We start from the raw sequence: 14,304 nt of genomic DNA on the forward strand, positions 1-14,304 counted from the left end.
CCAGATGTGATCCCAGCGTCTGGGGCACCCAAGTAGGAGGACCTTGAATTCAGGGCCATCCTGGACTGTGTAGCAAGGCACTGTCTCAAAAGGCCAAACAAGAGAAACCTCTAAAGTAAGGAAGACCACAGTGCTGGCACAAAGGCAGTGAAAGAGAATAGCTAGCCCCGAAGTAAAACCACACTGATGGGCAGTCGGTGGAGTACTTTGGAAAATAGTAGTTAAGAAGGTCCTGATCATTAGAAAAATAAAAATATGCAATAGGATTCAATACAGCTAGCATTTTTGGCATTAAAGGAATGCAATTCTCTCAAGTCCCAACAAAAAGCCTTACAAATCCCTGGCCAAAGAAACTAGTCACATAGTGTTTGATTCCGTCTATATAGCATACAAATTAAACAACCATAGAGGCAGACAGCGTTCTGGTCACAGGACTGGGGTTGGGGGCTGGTGGCTCCCAGGTTCAGGGCTATGTTCCTCAGAAGTTTTCTTTGGGGTGATGAACAGTCCAAGGTTGTGATGATAATTGCACAATGCCGCTAGGGTACAAAACGGATTGTGGTTTACAGTTTAGATTTAATGAAAAGTAAATTACTAATATGGTTGTTTAAAAATAGAATAGACCCGCCTTTAATCCCAGCAGAGGCAGAAAGATCTGGAAATTCCAGGTCATCCTGATCTACATAGTGAGTTTCAGGACAGCCAGGGCTATGTAGAAAGAGACACTGTCTCAAAAAGCAAAACCAACAAAACAACAATTGGAACTAGTCCTAACCCCGACTGCTAAATTCCAGCCAAGGTAAGAACGGTGCAGTGGGCAGGGCTTGGGGCGGAGGAGGGGCCGGGGCAGGTGCCGGGGAAACCCCGTGAAATAAAGTGTCGCGAGAGCCGCTCCTTCCTTCCCTGCTCCTTTCCCTAGGTGCTCCAGAACGGAGGAGAAAAGCAGCGGAGATTCCTCTTCCAGGCCCCGTGTCACTTACCCTACCACGAGAGCTCGGAACCGGAAACGCCGGCTCCATCTTCGTTGTGGGAAAAGCGAGGTTTAAAAGGAAGTAGTCTTTGCTGAGGTCAGAAAAGGGCAAAGCAAAGCAGCTGCGGCCATCTTAACTGAGGGCATTTGCCTGGCCTTTGCTGCAGGCAAGTCATCTGAGCGATTTCTAGATGCAGTAAGTTCGCTTGGCAGGCAGCAAAGGAACTGGAATTCTGTTAGCATGTAAAATGTCTTCTAAAGAGGATACGAAGGAAAAAAAACTGGCCTTGGAGGTCCACTCTGACCCCCAACCTTGGGGAGGATGTTGAGTGAGGCAAGACGATCATAAACTTTAAGGCCAACAAGATTCTCTCAAATAGGATGAAAGGAAATATTTTAATATTGTTGCATGGATTCTATTCGCGCTAGAATTTCTGAGCCACGCTTTCATAATTATTAAGCCTCTGTCATTACTGGGGAGCAGACAGTCCAAAGAAAATGTCCGACTACAGACTTTTTTTTTTTTTTTTTTTTTGTATCCCAGATAGAGAGGACAATGCCAGACCAAGGAAATTATTACATCCAAGTGCAGACTGGAGGACCAACGATTTCATGGGGGCTGTGTTACTTACAGGAGTGTGGGTGACTCAAGTACAGCCCTGAAAAGACCGTCGTCGCGTAGGTGATGACGTATGAGGGCTGTTAGTGGAGTCTGTTACACAACCCGCAGGCTAACTCTCCTGTCCCCAACACTGGGGGAAGTCCCTCAAAAGTCTTGTAAGTTTCTTGTGGGTTCATGGACTTTCTGAGCCTCCACTCTTCTCCAATCATGAGGAAATGCTTTGACCTAGAGGAAACAGCCTCCCAGCAGTGTGTATTAGCTTCTGTTTTGTTTGCTTGTTTTGGTGCTGGGGGGTCTTGTTTACCAAGGCCCTGTGACGTCAGGCAAGTGCTCTGCCACTGAACTACATTGCCAATCCTTGGGGTTTTTTGTTTGTTTGTTTGTGTTGTTTTGTTTTTATCTAGCTTGATAAAAAGTCAGTCTAATAGCTGGCAATTCTTAAATAGAGATTTGAACAAATGTTAGGTATAATGAAAATATTTCAGGTCAGCAGTGAACTCACACAATTTAAAGAGAATGAAGCCAAGGAAACTTCTGCTGTTTCCACAATTCTAAATCTTTGTGAGTCTGGACTCAGTACGCAGCAAAAGATGTATGTGTGAAAGCTGGAGTTCTAGAAGTTAGTTGTTCTTTTCTTTCAGGCAATAAACTCAAGGCTCAGAGAGGTTCAGTAGCTACAGCCATACAACTGTCAGTAAGCGAGCCAGAGTTCGGGCTTTAAGTCTCCTCTTAGCTCCATGTCCAAGGCTCTTGCTTACGTCTTTCTTCAGCATAGACATCTGAGGATAGTTCTGGGCCATGGATTAGATATGTCTACCCCTAGCGTCATCATATTAATTCCTTTTTTAAAGTGACAAAACATTTGACAAGAACCTAATTAAGGGAGGAAAGGTTTATTTTGATTGACAGTTCCCAGGAACACAGTTTAACCCAGCTGGGAAAACATGGCAGCAGGCGCAGGATGCATCTGCAGCCAGGGAGCAGAGAGTGACGGATGCTACCTCACTTTCTCCTCTGCGTTCCGTCTATGAGTTCTGCCCATGGGATGGTACACAGTTAGGGTGGCTCTTCCCACCCCAATCAACCAGCATAGAGAGTTCCTCCCAGGCTTGCCCAGAGGCTTGTCTCCTAAGTGATTGTAGATCCTGTGGATAGTTATTAGCCATCCAAATCTGCAATAGGCTCGCTGCTAACTCTGGCCTCACAGCCTTGGGTGCCAGGAAATGGACTGTCGTTTCTGCCACTATGGAAGATTTTCAGAGTACTTCTCACATGGCTAGCATTGTGTTAGTAGTGCTTTTCACACTCGCAGTCCAACCTTCTGCTGTTTATAGATATTTAAGGTGCTGCTGAGTGAGTGACCTAGACACTAGGTGCTGAGAACTCCCTGGGAAATAAAACTCAACCTCCCCCCAGAGATCTGTGCCTCTGGTTGGGACCTCACAGTCTCTTTCATAGCAGCTGAAGTGTCAACTTATTATCTAATTATGTTTTACACTATCGAATGATTGAAACAGCAATAACAGGCTTTCGGATTCATTATTACGTAACCCTTGAACTTTTGTAATGTGTCCTTTCCCCTTTCTTAAGGCTAATTTCCCAAATGAGAGTAATTAGGTGGGTCAAAGTTCAACAGGACACATAGATAAGATAGTTTCAAAGAACCTCACCCTGTTTTGAAAGAGCTAGTTTGGTCTTTCAACTAAATGATTATTTTTCCATGCTGAAAGACATTTGACTGAAGTAGGTGGCTTAGCTGATGGCAGATAATTGATCATAAAATACAAATATAGCAGACTGAGAGATGACTTAGTGGTCAAGAGCATGTACTGTTCTTTCAGAGAACCTAAGTCCACTTCCCAGTACCCACATCAGGTAGCTCACAACCACCTGTAACTCCAGTTCCAGGGCATCTGACTCTGTTTTCTGACCTTCTTGGGCACTACATTCAAGTGCACAAATCCATACTCACGCATACTCATACATAATAATTAAAAATAAGATCTTAAAAACATACGAGTATAAAACTTCAATTTAACTCAACTTATATAACCTTTTTATAAACAATGACGAAAGAACTGGGAATCAGGGCTAGAGAGATGGATCAGTAAAGAACATTGGCTGCTCTTGCAGAGGACCCTCGCTTGATTCCCAGCACCTACATGGTGTCTCACAACCATCTATCACTACCATAATGGCCTGGAATTCACAATCCTCCTGCTTCAGCCTTCTGAATGCTTGGGATTGCAGGCATACACTACCACACTTGACTAACATGCTGTTTTGTTGATCTAACATTTCCTGTTGTTTTCCCTTTTCTGTTTGGAGACAGAATGCCCCAGGACAAATTCAAGTCATTCTCCCAGCCTTTTGAGTGCTGGGACATGCACTATACCAACTTAAGATTCTGCTTTGATGACTACTTCACTCAGTTTTCATTTCTGGTACCCAGAAAGTAGAAGAGGACAGTCAGAAGCAGGCTACAGGTAAACAACATTATCTAGACTTCAGAACTTTGCTCCATAGGAAAAGCAAGCCTCATGGTGGAAAAATGACATCAAAACACATGAGAGATGGACACTTAAATTGTTTCTCAGACATGGGTGATAACGGCAAAAGGCTGCAGATTTCTGCTCCACTGATAGCAGGTGATAGAGTCATGTTTGCGTATTTGCTGAGTCAAGTGTAGGTGGGAAAAGAAGGCTATCTGGGGAGGGACTACTCCCATTCCTGACCACAGCAACATGCCAACCTGAGTCACTGAACCGGGATCTGGGTAGAAGAATGCAAAACAGACTTGGCCCTTGCCCTGAAGACAGCTACTGTTTTGTGGGAAATGAAGAAAGAGCAAAAGAATTTAAAGGGATAAGTAGAAAAAAGTAAGGTAGGTCTCCTGGGAGGAACAGTCAACTCCTATTTGACAAGTCAGAGGAGGTTCCTGGAGGGAAAACTCTAAAGCTGAGATCTGAAATATCGCAAAGATGAGAAGGGAGAAAAGAATGTTCCTAAAGAACAAAACTATGATGAAGAAAAAGTCAGGATGAGAAAGAACAAGCAAGGAGTATTTGAAAGACACATATAATCAGTGTGTAGGTGGAAGGCTGAGGGTGGAGAGGTGAGTGTTAGGATTCAGGCAGTATGCTGGCCCCTGTTAGAGGCAGTACCCTGACCAGCCCAGGGTCCTATGGTTGCTGTGTCACTATGTAATCTGTATGTAGGTGCAAAGGTCCCTTTTAGAGACAAGCTCCGCCCACTCCTGCTCTCTCTGCCTTTTCTCTGAGGTGGCAAATCACTGTCTCTCTGTCTCTGTCTCTCTCTCTCCCTTCCCCAATAAATTTCCTTCCCATGTATGGTCTGTCTGATGGCATGTCTGCCCCTCACCCCAACTACTTGCTTTTTAAGTTTAAAGGCAAATTCAACAATTTGCCCTTTGCCCTATTATTTCTGTGTCCCTCCTTTTTCTTTTCAGAATGAGATCCCTGAATCTAATCTCCTTTGTTCAACTTTTTTCCTGACCGTTGCCAATAATAACTTGTAACCACCCCCCCTCCATGATAACAAATATCCATAACCCACTGAATGACCAAAACCACCCATGGAACCACTTGGGAATGTAGGGGGTCATGTTCTCTTGAGTGCTTCCTGTTGTCTGGGGGTAGGCAATGGCATCTCTAGGGAACCCTGAGAAAATTGAGTTAGGGTCAACTCCTGGAAGGGCTAACTGTATCATTTATTGCCAGTCTCTGTGTAATGGGAAAGTGTAGGGCTTACCTTAAGTCCTGGCTGTAGAAGTGCATGAGTCTGGACCATCTCAGCTAGCTGCCTTGAACTGTCCTGAGCAGTTAGTAGTCCAAAGCTGATCTTTGGGTGGTGTTTGTCAGCTTAGTGGCCTTAACACAATCTAGGTGGAATCATTGTTATGGGGCCCCATCATCCTTTAAAGATGTCGAAAGTCATGGTTAGGAATGGTCACAGTTCACTGCAAAATACCTAAACATTTTAAATGTCATTTACAGCATATCTCAGAAAGGTTAAAGGATCACAATTTGTTAAGTACATCTGGAGTACACAAACTTAATTCAGCTCAGGCCCAAAAATCATGTACAGAAAGCTAGATGAAGCCTTTTTCTAGAATTAGTACTCTATGTGACCATTTAAACAGAAATTTAAATATATCCCTTAATCTTATAGATTTTGAGATAATATTTATAGCTTAAGAAAAAATTTTAAAGCGTCAAAATAAAACCAAAAAATTATGATATTAGTGGCAATAGAATAAGTCCTTAATTTTGATTTTTTTTCTGTCCCATAAAAGGTGGATTTTCTGACATGAGACACGGATTTTGGATTTTTCTTTTAACAAGCATGCTTGGGTTTAGAAAAGGAGAGAGTCACACTCCAACTTCAAAGACAGCTTTAATTTTTAATTGAACTAGGACCACAGAGAGACCATTTGCCTTATATGTCTGTAGAGAACAGCAGAAACAAACATTTGGGAATATTTTAGGCAATTTTATCCTGTTGGAAATGTGCTATATCATTAGGTCAATTTATTCTTTTTCTTGGGATATTTTCTCTGAATGATTTGACCTTTTTCTTCAGATGTCTTATTTGTCTAGTGGTCTTCAGATTTTTTTAGTTGTATGCTTTTATTCGCCTAGAAAGACATAAACAAAACCATGCCCCAACCCTAACTTTAGGAGTTTGCCTTTTTGGCAAGTTATATCTGATCAAATGAAAGGCATTTGTTTGTCTTATAAGTTAGTTTAGATTGAATGGCCACACTGTTTGATGAACTATCTATCACCTCTTCTAATTAAGAGGTCTCTTCTGTTCGAATTTAGTCTTTATCAATCTTGATGATATCCATAGTTTTTCTTCTCCTTTGAAAACAAAGGCAAAACCTCTTCCCCAATGTATTACATGTACTGGTTTCCATTATGAGGTCAACACATCTTTAAAGTGTACAGGCTTATTTAATTTAGCAGCTTTTTCTACTATTCAATGTCTCTCCACAGCTATTGTTCCATTATCCAAAAAGGCCAAGACCCTCTCTAAGTTCTACCCTACTACTTCCCGTTCTCAGTCCTCCAAAACCTGTAAGCTTAATTTTGGTCAGCTAATAGCTAGTTCTGCCCTCTGATTCAAAGCAAACTTTATGATCAGTCTCAGGAGCATCTGAATGTGATCAAAATATCACACAGCAATAGTCTCTGCAGAAAGTCACATGGCAGATATTGACAAGGTTGTGGGGGAAATGGAATCCTTGCACAGTACAGCATTCGGGGGAATATAAATTAGTTAACAAGTACAGAAAACTGTGCTGAGGTTTCACAAAAATTCCAGAACAACCATATCATCCAACAATTGTACTACAGTTATTTATGCAAAGGAAATGAAATCCATATATATATATCTCAAAAAGACATCTGTACTCCAATATTTAGCCTAGCCCTCTTCACAATAACCAAGCAATGGGAACAACCTAAGTGTCCATCAGTGGATGAATGGGGTTTTAAAAAGTACATATAAGCAATGCAATAGTACCATTAAAAACAATTCTGTCATTTGCAACCACATTGATATAGCTGGAAGATATTACATTAAAACAAATAAGGCAAGCATTCAAAGACAAATATCACATGATCTCATATGTGCAACCCACATGGTTATCCCAGAGAAGACAATATGGTGGTTAGCAGAGGCTGGGAGTGGTGTTGGCATTCAGAGTTGACAGTGAAAAAAATCTCAGTTATATAGGAAGAATCAGGCAAGGAAGGGATTTACCATGCAGTATGCTGACTATAGTTAATGATGTGTTGTATCCCTGAGAGATGCTGAGGTAGTATAAAATGTCCTCACCACAAATAGGACCTGTGTGAGGGAATACATATATAACTTAGCTAGATTAAGTCATCCCGCTGTGTATATACAATTCAAAACATTGTGATACACATATAATTTTATCTGTCAATCAAAAGTATATATAGTATAGGAATGTCTCAGGTGAAATGTAATTTGTTTTTTAGAAACAGGGTCTCTTTCTAGTGCAGGTTGGAACTCACTGTGTAGCCCAGACTGACCTCAAAACACAGCAAACCTTTGGTTTCAGCTTCCCAAGAGGTGTGCTTTCGGATAAGGGTCACCACCTCTGGCTCTTCTTTTCGCTGACAATTACTTGACTTATAAGCAACAATGTCTTCTTCTCTTGGTGCTGCTGCAGCCCTGCACATGCTAGGCAGGCTCTCTACTGCTGGTTCACATCTCCCTCCAGCCCTTAATATGTTCATGGGGGGGTGTATACACACACACAAGTACAGACATACAGCTTTTGCATTGAGAAAGGGTCTCATTGTGTGGGCTGACCGCCCTGGAATTCACTATGTAGAGCAAGCTGGCCTGTAGCTTACAGAGATCCACCTGCCTCTACCTCTGGATCATATATATAAGTTTAAATCTTGGCTCTGAACATCAGAGAAAATATGTGAGGCTGAGCACGATGGCACACACCTTTAATCCCAGCCCGGGATACGTAGTAAGACCCTATCTCAGAGAAATGGGGGAGGTGGCATTTGTCTTTCTGAATCTAATTGTTCTATTTAATATGATTTCCAGTTTATCCATTTTCTGTAGTATTAGGATTTCATCGATTTTTTTTTCTTTTGGTGGTCTCTTTATACAGCCCTAGCGGTCCTGTAGCTAAGTAGACTAGACTAGGCTGGCCTCGAACTCACGGAGATCTGCCTGCCTCTGTAACCTGAGTGCTGAGGTTAAAGGCGTGCGCCACCACACCCAGCTCATTTTTCTTTACGGCTATGTATAATTTCCATTTTGTGCGTATGCTGCATTTTCTTTATTCATTCTTCTGCTGGCGGGCATCTAGACTGTCTCTAAGAAGCAGGCTCTTTCAGAGTAGCGCAGCCTGTTTGGGAAGTTACTGTGTAGCCTAGGCGTCTCTGGAACTTTGGATTCTACTACCTCACCCTCCTGAGTACTGGGATCAAAGGCTCTTGGACCAGTCACAAATGCCTTTGAGCGATGTACTCGAGATAGGCCTCCCTGCATAGACTAAGCTGGTACACAGGGAACCCAAGAGACCTTGCCGAGAACTACTGGCTTCAGCTACTTTGTCAGTAATCTTTGAGTCTCTAACTGATTCTGCTCTCATTACCTTTAACAAGGACCTTCTGAGACGAGAAAAGACAGCACTCCATGCTGGCTGATGCACAGGCTCATCTACTCCAGAAAGACCGGCAACAAATGGCTTACTCCCTCCCTGCCTCTCCTGTCCCCCCCTCCCTTTCCCTCTGCCCTTTTACTTCACCCCTTTGCCCTCCCCTCCCCTCCTATAGTTTACCTCATAGTGCAGTGAGGGCTGTACACCCCTCATTCTTAGCTAAGGGCCACATTTCTAGGAGCCCTAAGAAGGGCTGAATAACAAATTACAACATTATGTGCTCAGAAGTTCTCTTGAGTTGTGTCCTTTCTGTTTCCTAGTTGTGGCACCCAGGAGCTCCTTGAAGTCACTACATAAAACCCAGCAGGTATGAGTGGAACGGGAATTTGACGACCTGGGGCTTGAACTTGCCGTCCTTCTACCGCAGCCTCCTAAGTAGCTGGGATTCTAGGATCATGCCACCAGGCTAAAATCTCAGTTGTTTTCTTCAGTAAAAGCGTACTTGTAATCTCTTTTTTGAGCTAGGCATGGTGGTTTGTGCCTGTGATTCCAGTACTTCAGAGGTGGGACTAAGAAGTTCAGGGAAATTTCCAGGTACATAGTGAGTCGACTTGAGGCCAGCCTGAGCTACATAAGACCCTGATTCAAAAACAAACAAACAAAAAGCCACAGAAAACTAAAATACAAAAGCTGAGAATTGTAATCAAATCAGCTTTCTGTCACTGAGAAAAGACACCTAGCTAATGATAGTCAGCCCTAAGAAGAAAGTTCATAGTTACTTGGCCTTGGGGCTTCTAAGCCAGTGGTGGCACAGTGGGTCCTGGCCATTACCTGGCTGAAGAGGCCTGTTCACTTTATGGGAGAGAGGGGGCAGGGCCAGCTTCCCCTCAAATGCAAACCCCCAATGACTGAACTTGCTGCTGGGTTACACCTTCTGTAGGTTCCACCATCTTCTTACTGTCAGCAAGTCTTTACACACCCTTGGGTGACATTTGAGAGCTAACCTAGAAATCAGATGTACTAGTGAACTGTGCCTGGAATCCCAACACCCATGAGAGGGAGACAGAAAGATCAGCCTGGGCTATACAACAAGGCTCTGTCCCAGAAAGAAAATAAGCAATCAAGCAAACAATAAGATCTAAACTATAGCAATTTGGCTCTTTGGAGAATAATAGCACTCCTTGAAGTTGATATATTTTATGTGTTTAAGTTGAGCTGGGTTTCAATTTTCTTTCTTATTCTTTTTTTTAAAGATTTATTTATTATGTATACAGTGTTCTGCCTCTGTGTATACCTGCAGGCCAGAAGAGGGCACCAGATCTCATTACAGATGGCTATGAGCCACCATGTAGTAGATGGGAATTGAACTCAGGACCCTTGGTGGAGCAACCAGTGTTCTTAACCGCTGCGTCATCTTGGCAGCCTTGGGTTTCAATTTTCAATGTTGCCAAAAACAACCCTGAATTTCTGATTCTCTTACTTCTGCCTCCCAAGTACTGGGTATTATAGATTGCATCTGTACCTGGGCAACTTAATGAGGACCTCTCATAAAATAAAATGCTGGAGAGATGGTTCAAAGGCCAAAGAGATTTGGTACCAGGCCTGATGACCTGAGATCAATCTCCAGGACCCATATGATGGAGTGTCTTAGTCAGTGATGTTCCATTGCTGTGAAGAGACACCATGACTATGGCAACTCTCATAAAAGAAAGCATTTGATTTGGGCTGGCTTACAGTTTAGAGGTTTGGTCCATTATCATCATGGCAGGGAGCATGGTGGCAGTTAGACACAGACATGGTGCTGCAGAGGTAGCTGAGAGTTCTACATCCACAGGCAGGAGGAAGACAGAGACTCTGGGCTGGGAATTGGCTTTTTAAAACCCTAAAGCCGACCTCAGTGACACACTTCCTCCAACAAGGCCACACCTCCTAATCCTTTCCAAATCGCGCCACTCCCTGATGACTAAGCATTCAAATATATGAGCCTTTGGGGGCCATTCTTACTCAGATCACCATGCGAAGAGAGAAACCCACTCCCCCAAGTTGTCCTCAGACTTCTGTATGCACACTGTAGAATATGTGTGTACATATGCACAAAGGAGGCCTGGGGATGTGGCCCAATGGTGATGTGCTCACCTAGCTTTCATGATCCTATCTCTCCCAACATTGCTAAACCAGGGTATATTAAATTAATGAATTATTTGTGTGTGTGTGTGTGTGTGTGTGTGTGTGTGTGTGTGTGTATGAAAATTGCTAAGGAAGATCAAGCAGGCATTCCTCACCTGAATATCTGTGCCCCAAATCCTTCATGCATTTCATTATTTTGTTTTTTCTTCCCAACTTGCCTGCGTGCATTTTAGAAACACAATTTGCATGTGCCAGAGTGTCTCACGCTACAGGGCTTGCTGAAAAGGTGACCAAAGGGAAAACTCACTAATGAAATCTAAGCGAAGAGAGATATGTAATTAAGACACTCACTCACATGCCTCCTAGCCATTGATGGAGAAGACAAACACCTGCTGGGCTCATTGTCTAAGATGCTCCTCTGTCAGGAATCACCTTGTTGGGTGATTCTGCTACAATCCTTGCCAAGGTGGGTTTGTACATTCCAGGGCAGAGGCATGAGGGTTAGAAATGTTAGGTAGGAGCAACAGCCGGGTGGTGGTGGCGCACACCTTTAACCCCAGCACTCGGGAGGCAGAGGCAGGCGGATCTCTGTGAGTTCGAGGCCAACCTAGTCTACAAGAGCTAGTTCCAGGATAGGCTCCAAAGCTACAGAGAAACCCTGTCTCAAAAAACAAACAACAAAAAAAAAAAACAACAAGAAAGAAAGAAAGAAAGAAAGAGGAAAAAAGGAAGAAAGAAACACAGAGGATAGTACTGGGAGAGCAACTCAGCAAATACTACGTTCTGAGTTCACCTGCGTTTCTTTTTCATTCAGTGTTATACCCCAATACAAAAGGGAGGAAGAAAGCAAAAGACTACCTCCCCCTCCCCAGTTTCAAGACAGGGTTTCTCTGTATACCTTTGGAGCCAGTCCTGGCACTAGCTCTATAGACCAGGCTGGCCTTGAACACACAGAGATCCACCTGTCTCTGCCTCCCAAGTGCTGGGATTAAAGGTGTGCGCCACCACAGCCCAGCGGGCAAAAGACCGCTTTAAAAACATGATACAAAGGACAACCAGAACAGTTACTGCTCCCATACTTGAGACATCAAGCCATTAATTCCTGAGTAAAAGTATTTGATGTTTGGGGCAGTGAAGACACCCTAGACTGGTGTAGGACATTCTTCTTTCTATGTATTGCTTTCATTGGTTGAATAAAGAAAACTGCCTTGGTCTTTTGATAGGGCAGAGTAGATAGAACAGAATGCTGGGAGGAAGAAAGCAGAGTCAGAGAGAGCCGCCATGAAGTCAGCCACCAGGTCAGACATGCTGAATCTTTCCTGGTAAGCCATGATCTCGTGGTGACATACAGAGTATTAGAAATGGGTTAAATCAAGATGTTAGAGTTAGCAATAAGAGGCTAGAACTAATGGGCCAGGCAGTGATTTAATTAATACAATTTCCGTGTGGTTATTTCAGGGTATAAGCTAGTCGGGTGGCGGGATGTAGTCTGCTCCCCTTTTACTACACTAGACCAAGTATCGTGCAGGCACTCCCTAAGTCAAACCTCCTATTTCAAAAGAAGGAGCAGAAGCATGCTTGAATTCTCTGACCTTTGGTCAGGGTGGAGCAGATACACCTCTGTGGGCCATCATAATGTCCAGAACACCAAGTAACCACATGCTAGGTCAGGATATCTTGTTTTGTAGCCACACCTGTTGTCAACAACTTTGAAAAAGCAAAATAAGCTCGAACTCTCTGACCTTCAGACAAGATGGAATAGGTTCACATTTTTGGGGTTCCCATAGCTCTCTCTGTTATGGATAACTGCACGAACTTAAGAGAGAGCCAAAGTGCTAAGGCCCTGTCTGAGATGCTCCAGGTCTACAGTTCTGTGGCTGGTGCTGCCCCTGGTCAGTAAAAAGGAGGTAGGTAACACAACCTACCTTGCCTCATATGGGAAGTTATAATACAAAATGAGGCCCCCAATGGTGTGTATGTCCCTCAAAGGGACAGTCCGTCTGCTCCCTTTTCTCTGAGACACACTGACATGCTGTCTCCTGACAGCTTTTATTATAAAGAACGGTCACCAGTAAGTCCTTGCAAATGCCTTAAACTGGAGAATTTCCCACAACACAGGAGCCAGTGTCTGAAGTTTTCACAGAAAGGAGCCCACCTCTCAAGAGAATGAGTGGTTAATAGAAACCACAGGAGGCTTTTGTTTAAAACCATCAGGCCTCAGTCCAGGCTAAATAGCCAACTGGAGATAATTCGTATTTATTTGTGTTCCAGTCACCAAGATGTAGCTAACCAGGAAGCTTTTAATCTGATCTTCCAAGAAATCCAGATGAGGCAGCTAATAGCCACATCAAAAGATGACCTTCGGAAGCCTGGTACTGTCTCCAGATCGGTCTTCTACCTACGAAGCCCCACAAGGAACCTCAGGAGGAGAACAAACAGCAACCTACTTTCGTTCTTGGTTTTTGCTTCCTTCTGCCTCTTTCTACCCAGAAAACCAGCTTCTGCCTGCCTCACTGAAGCACATTCTACTTCAGTGGGTCTACCTGTGGGTCACAACCCCTTGGGAGTTGAATGACCCGTTCACAATGGGTCGAATATCAGATAGCCTTGTATATCAGATGTTTATATTACGATTCATAACAGTAGTAAAACTACAGTCATGAAGTAGCCATGAAAATAATTTTATGGTTGGGGGGGGTTTCCGCAACATGAGGGTCACAGCGTTAACCACGGCTCTGCTTTATGGCATGAAGCTCTTTAACACCCTTAAAGTAAATTGTTGGAATTTGGTCCCTTGCGGAGGAGTGCTACCCACCTGTCAGGGTACTTGAGTAGCCCCAGGTGGGACATCCTGAATCTCAGTACCCTCATTGCCACACACGTTGAAGTGCTTCTCTTAGAAATGTATTCCTTTGCCACGTGTGGAGATACACATCTGTGAGCCTAGAATTCAGGAGACTGAGACAGGAGGATCACAAATTTAAAGCTAGTCTGGGTTACATAGTCAGTTTCAGATTAGATTGGCCTACACAGACAGATCTCTTTTCAAAATATTGAAAAAGAAAAAGTAAAGAAATACATTGTATTGAGTCCTGTACAGTCCTTTGTAAAGTTTTTGCAGCCCAACAAACCTCTCTGCCGACACAATGATCCAAATCAGACCAAATTAAATCAAATTAGAAAAGGCCCAGGATTAATGTTTGCCAGCGCTCCTGGTTGGCCCTCCTGGAAAATAAGCCGAGGGGAAAGGAGGACCAGGAAGACCACATGCTCGTCCTCTGGGGGGCAGCTTAAGCCTGTGGGAGTGGTCTTGACCCTCCCTGGGGAGGGGTCATCTTTTGGTGGGCTTTTTTGGAGGTAAAGTCTGGATTGGGGTAACTCCCAGGGGAGGGGGCCTGGGACGGAAAG

General features: G+C 43.6%; 1 protein-coding gene and 1 long non-coding RNA gene across 5 annotated transcripts in view; one reads left to right on the plus strand and one right to left on the minus strand.

Moving 5' to 3' along the window:
• The window catches only part of Shld1 (shieldin complex subunit 1), an 80,767-nt gene extending 71,889 nt beyond the window's left edge, over positions 1–8,878 (minus strand). Inside the window, exons 1-2 of one of the 4 annotated variants that reach the window (XM_085696757.2) lie at positions 8,764–8,878; positions 5,364–5,527 (exon numbers count right to left, since the gene is read on the minus strand). In XM_085696757.2, coding sequence (XP_085552883.2) covers positions 5,364–5,389 — 26 coding nt within the window. In that variant the 5' untranslated portion in view covers positions 5,390–5,527; positions 8,764–8,878. Of the gene's footprint in view, positions 1–980; positions 1,132–1,602; positions 1,627–5,363; positions 5,528–8,763 lie in introns of those variants that run through there. The other 3 variants (XM_085696761.2, XM_085696760.2, XM_085696758.2) reach the window with 3 other exon arrangements.
• LOC146892662 (uncharacterized) lies at positions 3,560–13,986 on the plus strand. The gene is made up of 2 exons (XR_015739068.1): positions 3,560–4,078; positions 13,168–13,986. It is a non-coding gene; the product is annotated as an uncharacterized LOC146892662 (long non-coding RNA).
• The last annotated feature ends 318 nt before the right edge of the window (positions 13,987–14,304 follow it).

The sequence above is a fragment of the Myodes glareolus genome, chromosome 10 (genome assembly GCF_982192425.1).
Source record: "Myodes glareolus chromosome 10, mMyoGla1.1, whole genome shotgun sequence".
In the NCBI taxonomy this organism is placed as follows: Eukaryota; Metazoa; Chordata; class Mammalia; order Rodentia; family Cricetidae; genus Myodes; species Myodes glareolus.